The sequence below is a fragment of the Dipodomys merriami genome, unplaced genomic scaffold (genome assembly GCF_024711535.1).
Source record: "Dipodomys merriami isolate MVZ:Mamm:240054 unplaced genomic scaffold, mDipMer1.0.p SCAF_19, whole genome shotgun sequence".
Lineage (NCBI taxonomy): Eukaryota > Metazoa > Chordata > Mammalia > Rodentia > Heteromyidae > Dipodomys > Dipodomys merriami.
This window is the reverse complement of record NW_027203270.1, coordinates 21,247,737-21,262,086: the sequence shown is the minus strand read 5'-3', so window position 1 is coordinate 21,262,086 and position 14,350 is coordinate 21,247,737. Positions and strand designations below refer to the sequence as shown.

Below are 14,350 nucleotides of genomic sequence, written 5' to 3'. Positions count from 1 at the left end.
GTTGTTTACTGAATGGTGCTTTTTTTACATTTATTAATTGGAATTGTAAGATGAGCTATATTTTCTCTGTTCACCTATTCATTCAATTATATCAAAATTGATCTGTACTAATGTTATGACTATGATCATAGTTAGTATTTAGTTGCTTCAATGGTCTGCTTTGGGCTCCTTCAGCTCCTGTATCTTTTCAAAAATGCTTCTTCCACATTTGGATATTTGCTTTTTGGCACCAAGAACATGTTCCAGGCTCATTTTGTATTTTGCCTGCTCAAGCCTTGACTCATGTTTATTGGAGAACTGTTTATAAACCAAGGTCTGAGTACTAGTTAAGCTCATTGCTACTTGTGCCATTGGTTCTAGGAATTTTCAGTTGATAAAGCTGGGAAAGTCATGTATGTACATTCATATATCCATACACCACACACATTACTTCTATTTCATTATTCTTCTGTATATATTCAAACTCATGAACTGAGGCAGGAAAATTGAGGATCCAAACCTGGCAATATATGAAGAACCTGTCTGAACAAAAAATTGAGTTCAAGCCGGGCGCTGGTGGCTCACGCCTGTAATCCTAGCTACTCAGGAGGCTGAGATCTGAGGATCTCAAAGCCAGCCCAGGCAGGAGAGACTGTGAGACTCCTATCTCCAATAAACCACCAGAAAACCAGAAGTGGCGCTGTAGCTCAAGTGGTAGAGCGCTCGCCTTGAGCTGAAGAGCTGAGGGACAGCGCCCAGGCCCAGAGTTCAGGCCCCACGGCCGACCAAAAAAAAAAAAAAAATTGAGTTCATTTAATTCCAGTACAGCCCTCTTTTTTCCTTATTAACAAATACTTCAGACTAGCCCCTATATAGTATCTTTTCATACACAATCAAAATGCAGTTTTCTGAAATTAGTCCTTTCTTTGCATCTTTCAGTTATGGTTGAAAATATTTTGTTGATAGTAGTAGGTTCATTTAATTTCCAAAAGACCATAGTTGATTTTTTTTTTTTGAGTTTGTGAAACATAAGTATGGCTCTAAAAGCTACACAAAAGGTAAATTTATCTTTCTTTTTGTCTTTATTTTGGTCAGTCATGAGGCTTCAATTCAGGGTATGGACACTGTCCCTGAGCTCTTTTGCTCAAGGCTAGTGCTCTACCACTTTGAACCAGAGCACTACTTCCAGTCTTCTGGTGGTTAATCAGAGATGATGCTCTTTCCTGTCTGGACTGGTTTTGAACCACAATCCTCAGATCTCAGCTTCCTGAGTAGCTAGAATTCTAGGCATGAGCCCTACCAGTACCCAGCTTAGATTATCTTTCTTATATTTCTTATGGACAATTGAATGGACACATACCTTTTTTTATGTCCCCTCTGGGTATTTTTAAATGGCTAGGTTGAAAATTGAGGAGGTGATTGTTGTTGTTTTTTTTTAATCTTTTCTTTGTTTTTTTATTTTTTGTTTTTAACAAAAATACTGATTTTAGAAGGGGTGACATTGTCCAAAAAGAAATGCATTCTTTACCTGTAACTGTAACCCCTCTGTATATCATCTTTATAATAATGAAAATAAATTTTAATACTTATTTTTATGGCTACTAACAAATGTTCATGTCTTTTTATATGTAAAATGAGCTTTGTTTCTTTTTCCTATTCATCCCACTTTATTGATGTGATAGGGAAAACAACTGAAGTATTAAGTGAAGAATTAATGCTTTCTCAGAAGAAAGGCATGCTGAAAATGTAAGCTATTGCTGTTTTTTAAACAATTCCAGATAACGTTCTTAGCTTTGGTTGGACAGGAATAAGTTTTCTGGTCACTGAATTTTTGTAGTCATCAGGGATGTTAAATAGTGCTCTGTGGCCTGATAAGGCCAAAAGATAGAGAATAAAAGGTAGCTACTGGCCTGAAAATATTCATTCCCTATGTTAAATACTAACTAAACCTTTTTAAGTAAGTTGGGCTGTGAATAATAAGTAAGTTAAACAATAAAGAGTTACAAGAAAGTTTTTTTTAATAATTGCTGCATTTCAACTCTAAGCATTATGTTTTCAGTAGCTGGTAACTATAAAGCTTAAGTTTTACAGAGTAGTCCCTTTAATTTTTTTTTTTTTGAGTAGCCCTTTTAATATAGTAGAGTTAATATAGGGAAAATCAGAAGAGAAATATTACCTGTTCCACACAAAGCAAATGGGAGCTAAAATCTCAAAGTAGCTGTTCTTTTCTGTAGTTGTATACTTTCTGAGCTGGCCAAGATCAACGATTGAGGTGAGTGAAACCTACCCAGAAAACAGCCTTCAGGATTTCCCTCTAGTCAGACATGCCTTTCATTGTATCTTTACCCATCCAGGAAGAGTTCCCAGATTTTTACTGTTTCAAAGGATAAGACCCCTTCTAAATCTCTTGATCTTGTAAATTAACTTTAAAAGGAATTCTGGATCTGCGATTTCAGTTTACTTCTTATTTTTTTGTTTTGGTTTGGCTTTTGTCAATATGCAGGCTTGAACTCAGGGTCTCTTACTTTAAGTCTGGCTGTTTTTGTAGTTAATTGGAAATAAGAGTCTCTAGGATTTGTCTGCCACTAGCAGGGAACCATGATTCTCAAATCTTTAGTACCTCAACTAGGTACTTCCTGTTTTTAACTTTAGTCTATCCTTTTTTTGGGGGGGTCCGGTAGTGGGACTTGAACTCTGGGCCTGGGTGCTGTCCCTCAGCTCTTCAGCTCAAGGCTAGCGCTCTACCACTTGAGCCACAGTGCCACTTCTGGCTTTTTTCTTTTTTCTTATGTGGTGCTGAGGAATTGAGCCCAGGGCCTCAGGCATGCAAGGCAAGCACTCTACCACTGAGCCACCTTCCCAGCCCCTATGTTGTTAAAAATCAGATAATTTCTCTTTCTCAGCTACATACATAATTTCACAATCAAAGGTTTCAACCTTATCAACATTCTTCAGCTATCACACAAGAAATCTAGAAAATACAAATCCTAGAATTTAAGCCTATTGTAATAACATTGTACCTGGCGGAAATCTTTTTTTTTTTTTTTTTTAAGTATATTGTGGGGCTGGGAAGGAGGCTCAGTGGTAGAGCGCTTGCTTTGCATGCCTGAGGCCCTGGGTTCGATTCCTCAGCACCACACAAGCAAAAAGAAAAAAGCCGGAAGTGGTGCTGTGGCTCGATGGTAGAGCGATAGCCTTGAGCTGAAGAGCTGAGGGACAGTGCCCAGGCCCAGAGTTCAGGCCCCACAACCAGGCCCCCAAAATAAAAAAATAAAAAAAATATATAAAAAGTATATAGTTTGGGGTTCTATTTTGTTTTATGCAGTAAGAGATTCGACTCAAGGATCTAGCATTTAGATCTGAACCAACTAGACTGCTGGGGTAGAACTTTTGTTGGTTGAGGTGGAATATCATTTTCTGTCCAATATTGCCTCAGACTATGATCCTTTTGAACTTTACCTCTTGAATAGCTAGCTCAAGTAAATTACAGGTTTAAGCCACTGAGCCTGGCTATTTTTGTTTTTAGTCTAAAGTTAGAGACATGGGAAAATGAGGCATATTGGTTCCATTTTACCTATGCAGAAATTAAAGCCAGATAGGTGACTGGATGGAAGTAGAATATTCAGAAACTTCCACTCCCAGTTGACAGTTTCTTAGCCATAGTTGCTAGTTCATGGAAATTACCAGTACACGATTTTTTTCCTCTGGCTTTAACATTGGTGATTTTAAGCAAAACTATGCTGAATGTCATTGAGATATGATGAGAAAGGTAGATTAGCTTTTTTTTGAGGTGGGGGTTGTATTGTTGTTGTTGTTGTTTGTCAGCCATGGCACTTGAACTCAGGGGAGGGCCTGGGCCCTATCCCTGAGCTCTCTTGCTTAAGACTAGTGCTCTGCCACTTTGAGCCATAGCTTCACTTCTGTTTTTTGAGTGGTTAAGTGGAGATGAGAGTCTCACGAGGACTTTTCTGCTCGAGCTGGCTTTGAACCTCAGTTCTCAGATCTCAACCGCCTGAGTAACTAGAATTACAGGCATGAAACCAGCTTACGGGGAATTAGCTTTAAGCATGAAAAAAATGTATACAAAGTTTAAAAACAAAACACATTATTCTTGACATCATTTCCAAATTTGATAGTATTTATCAAAATACTACTGGTGATTGGCTCACACAGTAATCCTAGGTACTCAAGGCTAAGACCTGGAGAATCACTGATCAAGGTTACAAAAGTCTATAGGACTCATATCTTCTTCCATGTAACCAACAAAAAGCAAGGATGGAGGCTTAGCTCAAGTGAATGAGCACCAGCCTATCAAACACAAGGCTGAGTAGCAAAAAGAAAAGAGAATATTCAAAACAAAACTGTTAGATTTTTATAGCCAAGCAAATGTGATAGACTTTAAGAGACTATTTCAGTAGTACTTGTGGCATTAATTTAATGACTGGCATGAAAATAGATACACCTCGTTCAGATAAGAGTTAATTTTATAATTTTATTATGGTTTTGCTTGTTACTGTTTTGGTTGGTGGTTGTGTGTCTGTGTTTATGTGTATTTGCTTTGTGTTAGTACTGGGGCTTGAACTTGGGATCTGGAGCAAGACTTACTTCCTGATTCTTGCCCCCACTTGCTTTTTTTTTTTTTTTTTTTTTTGGTGGTTAATTGGAGATAAGATTCTCCAAAGCAATCTGCCTGGCCTATCTCTAAATCTTGATTCTCAGATCCCAGCCGTCTATGTAGGATTATAGGTGAGGGACAGCTTATTGGTATATATGGGTAAGAGGGGGGCGGTAATTTTATTTTTATTTTGGTATTGGGCTTTGAAATGGAGGCCTCAAATTGTCAACATGGCTTTTTTTGTTCAAGGTGGCTACTACACCTCTGGTTTTTTTGTGGGTTTTTTTTGTTGTTGTTCGTTTTTTTTTTTTGTTTGTTTGTTTGTTTAATTGAAGAGTCTCATGGACTTTGCTGCCAGGCTGGCTTCAGTATACAACCTCAGATCTCAGCCTTCTGAGTAGCTAGGATTACTATAGTGCCTGGCTTATTGAATATTTTTTAAAATGCATGCTTCTGTTTTTACTCCTTTACTTTCTCTTTTAGTAAAACAAAGTCAAGAGGACCAAGGTTACTTTCTTCTTAGACCCTGTCAAACAGGCACCCATAAAACCAGAACTTAATGTTTTTCTTCAAGGTTCTTTGTCATACTTCATATGTCTGGCCAGCTACTCAGGAGGCTGAGATCTGAGGGTCAAAGTTTAAAGCCACCCCCTGCAGAAAAGTTATTAGATTCTTGTCTCTAACCAACCAACCAAAGGCTAGAAATGGAGATGTAGTCAAGTAATGGAGCACTACCAGCTTTGAGCAGAAAAAAAGGCCAAGTTGAGAGTACAAGGTCCTGAGTTCAAGTCTCAGTACCAGAACTGAAAAAGAAAAGTCTGTGTAAGAGGGTGGAATAGTGAGACATATGCCTACTCTATGAATAACAAATTTGAGTCTCAATGTTGCATATCTGTCTCTTTGAATTGGGGAAGAAAACAGTTCAGTAATCTTCCTTGGGCCTCTAACTCTTAGGTTGCTCCAAAAGATAATCTTCCAGGTACCTAATTAGGAAACAAGAAAATTATAGAAGTGTTTTATCCCCTTAGCTTTCTGTTTTCTCTTCTTTCTGGCTGTGGAATCCATAAACCTTAAAAGAATACATCTGAGCCCCCAAATAATATTCCTCTGGAAGAATATCCAACATATTCTCTGGTTGGGTGAATCTTAGATTCTCTCATATTTTTCAGTTTTCTTAGAGGTACTTATGGTGTTGGAGTCATGTTTAGTTTTTTGAAAAATATCATTAATATGACCAAATGGAGAGTCTATGAATTATTTAACATTGGTAGCATGTACAGCACGTAAATACATGAATTAGACTAGTGTCAGAATTCAACGCTAAGATGTACAAGGTACCTAGGATTTGTTTTTTTTTTTTTGAGACAGTTTTCTCTGTGTATCTGAAGCTGGCCTGCAACTCCCTGAGTAGCCCAGACTAGCCTCAAATTCTCTGTCTTCCATCCTTTGCCTCCTGAATGCTGCGATTGTAAATAGGTGCTTCTATGCTCAGCTCTAAAAGCTATCTTTTAAGTGAATGTGAAGCTGACAGAAATTCCTCTTATGGACTATATACCACCTAAAAGGTTGATAATCACATTTTTGAGTTGAAAGAAATTTCATCTAACCCAGAACTTCTTAAATCTAGAAAAGCTATATTACATGCCTGAAGCCACACATCTCATTTGAGTTAATGCCTGTCTGAATTTGGTCATACTGTATTGCCTGGTTCAGGCTTTTCTTTATTGTTTTAATGTAAAAGTTGCCTAACTCTTAATGAGATTTCTGTGTATTTCTACTATAATATTTTAGTCATTATATATATATATGCATTTTGAACTCATTATAACTATTTTAAAATACTTTGAATTCTTTCTTTTTCTATTTTGATTTGGTAGTATTGAGGCTTGAACACAGGACACTGCACATACTGAGATAATCTCAGCCATGGAATTTCTTTTTTCCAGAGGAATTTTTGTGTTTTTACATAAACAGTATTTTTTTCTGCTCAAAATCACTCATTTGAGCCAGGCACTGGTGATTCCTACCTGTTGTAATCCTAGCTAATCAGGAAGCTGAGATCACAGTATCGTGGTTTAAAGCCAGCAGGGCAGGAGAAAGTCTGTGAGACTCTTATCTTTAGTTAAGCTGCAAAAGTGTTCAGCAGAAAGTCTTGAGCAAAAGAAACTCAAGAACAACACCCAGACCCTGAGTTCAAGATCCAGGCAAGACTGGCAAAAAAAATAATAATAAAACAAAAATATATTTACCTGTCATAAAAGAAAATATCCTAATTTTTAAATTAATTAATTTATTCATTTATTTTGCCAGTCCTGGAACTTGAACTCAAGGCCTGGTTGTTGTTCTTGAGTTTCTTTTGCTCAAGGCTACCACTCTACCACTTGAGCCACAGTGGCACTTCTGGCTTTTTCTGTTTATCTGGTATTGGAGAATTGAACCCAAGGCTTCATACATTCTAAGCAAGCACTCTACCACTAAGCTACATTCCCCCCCCACACCTTTTTTTTTTTTTTTTGTCAGTCGTGGGAGCTGAACTCTGGGCCTGAGTGCTGTCCCTTAGCTCTTTAGCTTAAGGCTAGCACCCTACCACTCAAGCTCAGCTCCATTTCCTGCTTTTTCTCTGCTTACGTGGTGCTAAGGAATCGAATCCAAGGCCTCATGCGTGCGAAGCAAGCACTCATCACTGAGTCAACTTTCCAACCCCCATTCCTGGCCCTTATAATATAATTTTTTTTGACATTCCACTTGGTATATACCACAGTTTATAACTAGACCTCAGATTTTGAGTATTTGTATTATTGATGGATTACATTATCTCACTAGCTACCTTTGTGCGTAAGAGTTTTTTTGGATGAAGACCAGCTCTAGGGTTTGTACTTGGGGCTTGGTTCTTTCTAGGCTAGTACGTCCTGCTTTTTGCTGGTTATTTTGAAGCAGATTTTCTTCCTTGCCCAGTTTCAAACCAGCATCCTCCAGACTTCAACCTCTTGAGTTAGCTGGGAATGATCCTCTGGTACTGGTTGTAAGATATTTTTAAGGATTTTTTTTCTAATACCTTTAGATAGAGTTTATACCTTTAGGTAGATTTCATAAATTGGTTAAAATTCTTTAACAGAAGCCAGGAATACCTTTACAGTTCTTTTTTTTTGGGGGGGGGGGTCCGGTCGTGGGGCCTGAACTCTGGGCCTGGGTGCTGTCCTACCACTTGAGCCACAGCGCCGCTTCCACCTTTTTTCATTTTGTTTATGTGGTTCTGAGGAATCCAGGGCCTCAGGCATGCAAGGCAAGCGCTCTACCACTGAGCCACCTTCCCAGCCCCACCTTTACAGTTCTTAAAAACATGTTGTTTTTCAAGCTAGGAGCTGGTGGCTCATGCCTGTAATCCTAGCTCCTTAGGAGGCTGATATCTGAGGATTGTGGTTCAAAGCCGGCCTGGGCAGGAAAGTCTATGAGACTCTTACCTCCAATAAACCACTAGAAAACTGGAAGTGGTGCTGTGGCTCAAGCAGTAGAGCACTTACCTTGAGCTGAAGAACGCAGAGACAGAGCCCAAGCCTAGAGTTCAAGCTCCACAACCAACCAAAAAAAAACAAAAACAAAAAAAACATGTTTCTTTCCAAGGGACATAAATGCAGACTAAGTCATGAATCTATACCAAAGTACCATAACTTTGATAGCATGTTTTCTCATAGCATACCTGAATGACTTTGTATGGTTATATAGTTTGAACTAATTTTTTTAACCAATTTGTATAACATTTGTTATATCCTTAGTCTCTTACACTTTTCTTTATGTAAAGAACAAAAGAAGCTTAATAATACTTAAAAAAATAGACTCTCAGCCTCCAATTCTATTAGCCTTGAAATGTGCTGGTACCACTTACTGGAACGAGAACTTCAGAAAACTTCAAAGCCTTTCTGTATTACTTCAACAACATCTGGACCAGTGGATAACTGCATTTCTGCCTTTATTGCCTATATCTCAAAAACACAACATGATTGACACTCGAGTAAATACATAATTTGTTTTAAATACTAAAATTCCATATTCATATATATATATGTAAATATGTCCCTTATTCTATTTTATATTTCTTTTTTTAAAAAAACACTACTTAGCCTAGCATGGTACAAAGCTCTATATTTAATTTCCAACACTGTAGAAAGCAAAGAAAAACATAATATTGTCAGATAATTATTCATTTAATACTTTGTTTTCTACCAAATTTATATATCCCTATATGTATACATGGTTTGTGTGTATATATTTTAAAACAAAACACCATATACCCAGCTACATTTAAATTTTATTGTAGTTGTCTAAAAACTGATGTTTTGATAGCATTCTAGCATTCTTGACCCTAAGTGGCTTTTACTGTGACATTCTTGACCCTAAGTGGCTTATGCTACCATATAATTATTTTTGCTGAACTTTGATTCCATTGAGTTATTGAGGTCATTTCCCTATCAAGTGATTTCTACTTTTAGTCTGATAGATATTTGTATTCCCTATTCCTTTTTCTCCAAAGCAGAAGCTAATTCTGTTTTCTCTTTTTCTTCAGTCATACAACTTTTGTTTTTCTAGTTGATCATCAGAAACTTTAGATATGTCAAATGAAATGGTGGAGTTTTGGGGGGTTTTTTTGTTTCTTGTTTTGGCAGGGCTATTGCTGGGTGTTAATGTATATTTTACTTTTCTGTCCGTTATTCAGATTGAGTCTGTTTCTCAGCCATTGGAAAGCCATGGTGCCCCTACTGGACATATTTCAGAGATGTCTACCAAATCATGTGGAACACTGAAACCTGTCAATGGGGTTGTTAACACGTAAGTTTTTTTCTTTTACTTCTTACACCTGGTAGGCTGTTAAAAGGTGAGTTCAGATCTCTTAGTTATTTCCAGTCAGAATGACCACAGTTTAAAGCAACAGAAACCCTATTATGCATTAATATTTTCAATGTTCAGTATTATATCAACTATATTTTAATATGTTAATGTATTTCCTTTTGCTAACATCCCCTAAACATGGGCATGGAGAAAAATAAAAGACCTACAATTACTACAATTATGCAGGATTATTATTATTAGTCCTAATCTTGGAGGAATCTCTCAAAGAAGTTCATATAAACTTTTATGTTCTAGAACAGATTAGCTCCCAAAAGTCTGAATTGGCAAATCTGTACATAGGAAGGTTCCTGAATATATAAAAGTTCCTATACTAGTGAACAAACAAATACATTCCTAGAATTCAAGATTCACAGAAGTACTGGTTTTTAATTAATTTATTTTACTATTTTTAAATTATTTTTGTGTTAGTCCCAGGGCTTGGGTTCAGGACTGGACTCTGTTCCAAAGCTGCTTTTGTTCAAGACTCACACTCTGCCACTTGAGCCACAGTGCCACTTCTGGCTTTTTCTGCGGTTTGTTGGAGATAAGAATCTCACAGACTTTCCTGACTTTGAACCAGATCCTCCCAGTCTCAGCCTCCTGGTTAGCTAGGATTACAGGCATGAGCCACAAGCACCTGGCAGAAGAACTAATTTTAAGACATCAATATTTCCAAGTTTCATCATTTTCTAAAGTCGTCCTTGTCCTCCTCCTCTGTCTGGTCCCCTATCCCTTTCCCTCATCCATCTTCTCCCTATTTCCCCACACCTACCCCCTATCTCAGAGCTTGAACTCAGGACCTGGGCTCTGTCCTTGAGCTTTTCTGTACTCAAGTCTAGAGCTCTACCACTTGAACCACATACCAATTCAAGCCTTTTCTGTTTATGTGGTACTGAGGAATCAAACCCAGGGCTTCGTGCATGCTAGGCAAGCATTCTGCCACTAAGCCACATTCTCAGCCCCTCTGTACTTTCTTTAATCCTATTTTTGTTACATAACAATGCTTAATCACTAAAACTTAAAAACTAAGGCTAAGTTTACTTACTGGGTTTTGTACCAAGAACCTTATTAATAAGCATAGACATAACACATATACATAGATACATTCTGCTGCTGAAGTGACATCTTTCTGTGGTAGAAAATACTTATTTATACCTGTTTATATTTGGAAGATGAGGAGGTTAAACCAGTGTTAGAAGCTTTGTTTTCTAAAAAATGAATTGTTTTTCTTCCCCTGTGTAGTCTTCAGCCTGTCCTGGCAGACCATGTTTCATGTGACAGTTATGATGCTGAGGAACAATTACATAAAAAACAACGACTGAATCTAGTGTCTTCATCATCTGATGGTACCTGTATGGCAGCCCGAACACGCCCTGTACTGAGCTGTAAGAAAAGGAGGCTTGTTAGGCCCAACAGCATTGTTCCTCTTTCCAGAAAGGTCAGTACTAATGAGGTTTGATCATTGTCTGAACAGTGAGCCAGGTGCTCCAATAGAGGGTAACTACCAGAGAGACTGAAAGTTTAAATGTTAACATAAATAAACACTTTGAAGCATGTCTTTACTCATCTGTGCTATTTTAACTGAACATGGCAGTGTAAAATCCTTTTGCCTTAAAAGGATAATTCCAGCACTTAGGACACTTAAGGCAGAAAGATCATGAGTTTGAGGCCAGATTGGGCATCATAGTATGATCCTATTCCAAAAGACCAAAAATATAAAAAGACTACAGATTACTTTTTGGAGGGGTGGGGGTGCTGGGGTTTCAACACAGGGTCTCATGCTTGCTCTGCTGGTGTTTTACCTATTGAGCCATACATACATGCCTCCAGCCATAATTTTTGCTAGTTAATTTGGAGGACAATCTATCACCTTTTCTAAGTTAACAAATAATATTCCAGTAAAGTTAATATCCTGACGTTACAAGTATTAATTCCAAAGTTGATAAATTTTGAATCATGACCCTGCCAGTTAATAATTTAGAATGTGTTAACCACTCCCACCTCTACTACTTCCCAAAGACCAGAGCTCTTACATTGTTGAAAATTAAATGAGGCCAAGCACCGGTGGCTCACGCCTGTAATTCTAAATACTCAGTAGGAGGCGGAGATCTGAGTATTGAGGTTCAAAGCCAGCTCAGGCAAGAAAGTCCATGAGACTTTTATCTCCAGTTAACCACCAGAAAACTGGAAGTGGCACTGTGGTTTAAGTGATAGATTGCTCACCTTGAGCTGAAGAGCTGAGGGACAGTGCCCAGGACCAGAGTTCAAGCCCCATGAAAAAGGAAAGAAAATCAAATGAGATATGTTTTATACCTTTATTTAGGTTTTTTTGCTGGTAATTTTCTAGTATATATTTGCTGTAACTTTATCACTTTTGTTTTTGTTCATCTCCTTCAACAAATATTTATTGAGCTCATCTCCTGAGCTAAGTAAATCTCATCTATGTACTGGGAATACAACACTAAACAGCAGACAAAAATCCTTTTGTGAAGTATTCTAATTTATAGAAACAAATCAGCAAATAAATGAACTATATGTGATGTTTGGTTCATGCAGCCATAGGGAATAGAGTATGCTGGGAGTTGAGATAAAGAAGTAGTTGGACAATGAGATGTACAAGTCATTATGTTGAAAAACGAACTTTACAACTTTGGGGGGGGGAGGATACGAAGGGATGGGAAGGGGAAACAAAGCAGGAGGCTACAATGCTTGATAAGAAATGTGCTCATTATCTTACCCGTGTATTATAACCCCTCTGTACAGTATTTTCACAATAAAAAAATATATATTTTTTAAAAAAGTAGTTGGAGCATTAAAGTTGGATCCTCCAAATTTAAGCCTTTATATTCTTTTTTTTTTTTTTTTTTGTCGGTTGTGGGGCTTGAACTCTAGGCCTGGGCTTTGTCCCTCAGCTCTTCAGCTCAAGGCGAGCGCTCTACCACTTGAGCTACAGCGCCACTTCTGGTTTTCTGGTGGTTTATTGGAGATAGGAGTCTCATGGTCTTTCTTGCCCGGGCTGGCTTTGAACCGCGATCCTCAGATCTCAGCCTCCTGAGTAGCTAGGATTACAGGCGTGAGCCACCAGCGCCCGGCAAGCCTTTATATTCTAAGGCTTAGAGATGTGGAAGATGAGGAAAGGTCTGGAAAAGTGTGGTGTATGAAAAAGAGATAAAGAAGTTTCTGGGAGGAAAGGGGATTAATTGTTTATGTTGGATGCCAAAGACAGATCAAATAAGATGAAGACTGACAGGCCACCATTGTAGGAGACTACAGTGAGTGCTTTTGGTAGATAGGGAAGGGGGACAAACTAGTGGACTGGGTTCAAGAAAGAATGAGACAGGATGAATTGAGGAAACCATTGTAGAAAAGTGTTTCCAAAGACTTACTGTGAACATACTAGCTGTTGCCACGTAAGAGGAGTGAAGAGGCATTTATTGAAATCAATAATATTTGGACAATGAGTTCATGACTGGCTTGCTTGGTTCTAGTATATAACTGTACTGTAAACTTTTCCATGAGCTTCTTAAAAGGCAGTGAAATTTTGAGAATAAAGTGCTTATCCTAATCTTTCCTAGACTTTATAGACTTTACCTGAAATACTAAAATACCAGAAATAGGGCGGGGGAGGGTGGGAAGGCTTTTTTTTGTTTCCCTGCCCTTAGTCCTTCATAAGTTTTAGTTATGTTTTTAGACAGGATCTCAGGCTTTTGCCTGGGCCTGGCACAAACCACATTCCTCTTACCTGTGTCTACCACATAGCTTGGATAACAGGTGTACACTGTCATGCCTAACCAGGAAATGTACTTCTTGTATGTTTGTGTGTGCTGGGTGTTACCTCTGAGCTGCTTTTGCTCAAGGCTAGAGTCAACCATTTGAGCCACAGTTCCACTTCTGACATTTTGGTAGTTTATTGGAAATAAGAATCTTACGGACTTCCCTGTCTTCCTGGCTTTGAACCTCAATCCTCAGATATTAGCCTCCTGAAAAGCTAGGATTACAGGCATGAGCCAGGATTATCCTTAACATATGTAAAAGGTAAACTGCATGAAAAATAAGACAAATAAATTGACTGGGCAATAAACATTTACTAGATTGAGCAGAAATTAACTTCGGGGGTCTTTCACTGTTACAGACAAGCATTGTTCCCTCATGGTTGCTCACGGTCACATGGCCCCTAGCTTTTCACATACTCCGGTGTCTGCTAATGAATAAACATTTTAACCTCATTTTGAGGTGTTGGAATTTGCTGTAAAATTTTATTTGAATAAAGTTATTTTATAAATTACAGAAATCATATTGCAATTGTGTCTCCCTCTCCCTCCCCCCTCCCCCCCCCCCTTTTTTTTTTTTTTTTTTTTTGGTGCTGGTCCTGGAGCTTTCCTGCTCAGGCAGGCAAATCCTACCTTACAGATATGAGCCACAGACACCTGGCTTACAATACTATTTCTTTATTTTTTTTTTTTTTTATTTTTTGGGTCCAATCGTGGGGCTTGAACTCTGGGCCTGGGCACTGTCCCTCAGCTCTTCAGCTCAAGGCTAGCACTCTACCACTTGAGTCCCAGCGCCACTTCCGGCTTTTTTCTTTTTGCTTATGTAGTGCTGAGGAATCAAACCCAGGGCCTCATGCATGCAAGCGCTCTACCACTGAGCCACCTTCCCAGCCCTACAATACTATTTCTAAGAGAAGCATTATACGAGCATGCATAAAGCTCTAGGTTCAAGCCTCAGTATCATCAAAAGAAAAAAGAAGGCTAGGTGTTGGTGGTTCATTCTTACCGGTAATCCTAGCTATCTAGGAGGCTGAGATCTGAGGATTGGGATTCAGAGCCAGCTTGGAAGGAAAATAGTGCTACACATCTCCAATTAAACACC

The 14,350-nt window shown here is 38.3% G+C and overlaps 1 protein-coding gene across 8 annotated transcripts in view; it reads left to right on the top strand.

Moving 5' to 3' along the window:
* Kansl1 (KAT8 regulatory NSL complex subunit 1) overlaps positions 1 to 14,350 on the top strand; it is a 147,395-nt gene that overhangs the window by 103,845 nt on the left and 29,200 nt on the right. For all 8 annotated transcript variants that reach the window (XM_070027689.1, XM_070027682.1, XM_070027685.1 and 5 more), the window contains 2 exons: positions 9,306 to 9,418; positions 10,721 to 10,916. In XM_070027689.1, the coding sequence (XP_069883790.1) occupies positions 9,306 to 9,418; positions 10,721 to 10,916 (309 nt within the window). The remainder of the gene's footprint in view (positions 1 to 9,305; positions 9,419 to 10,720; positions 10,917 to 14,350) is intronic.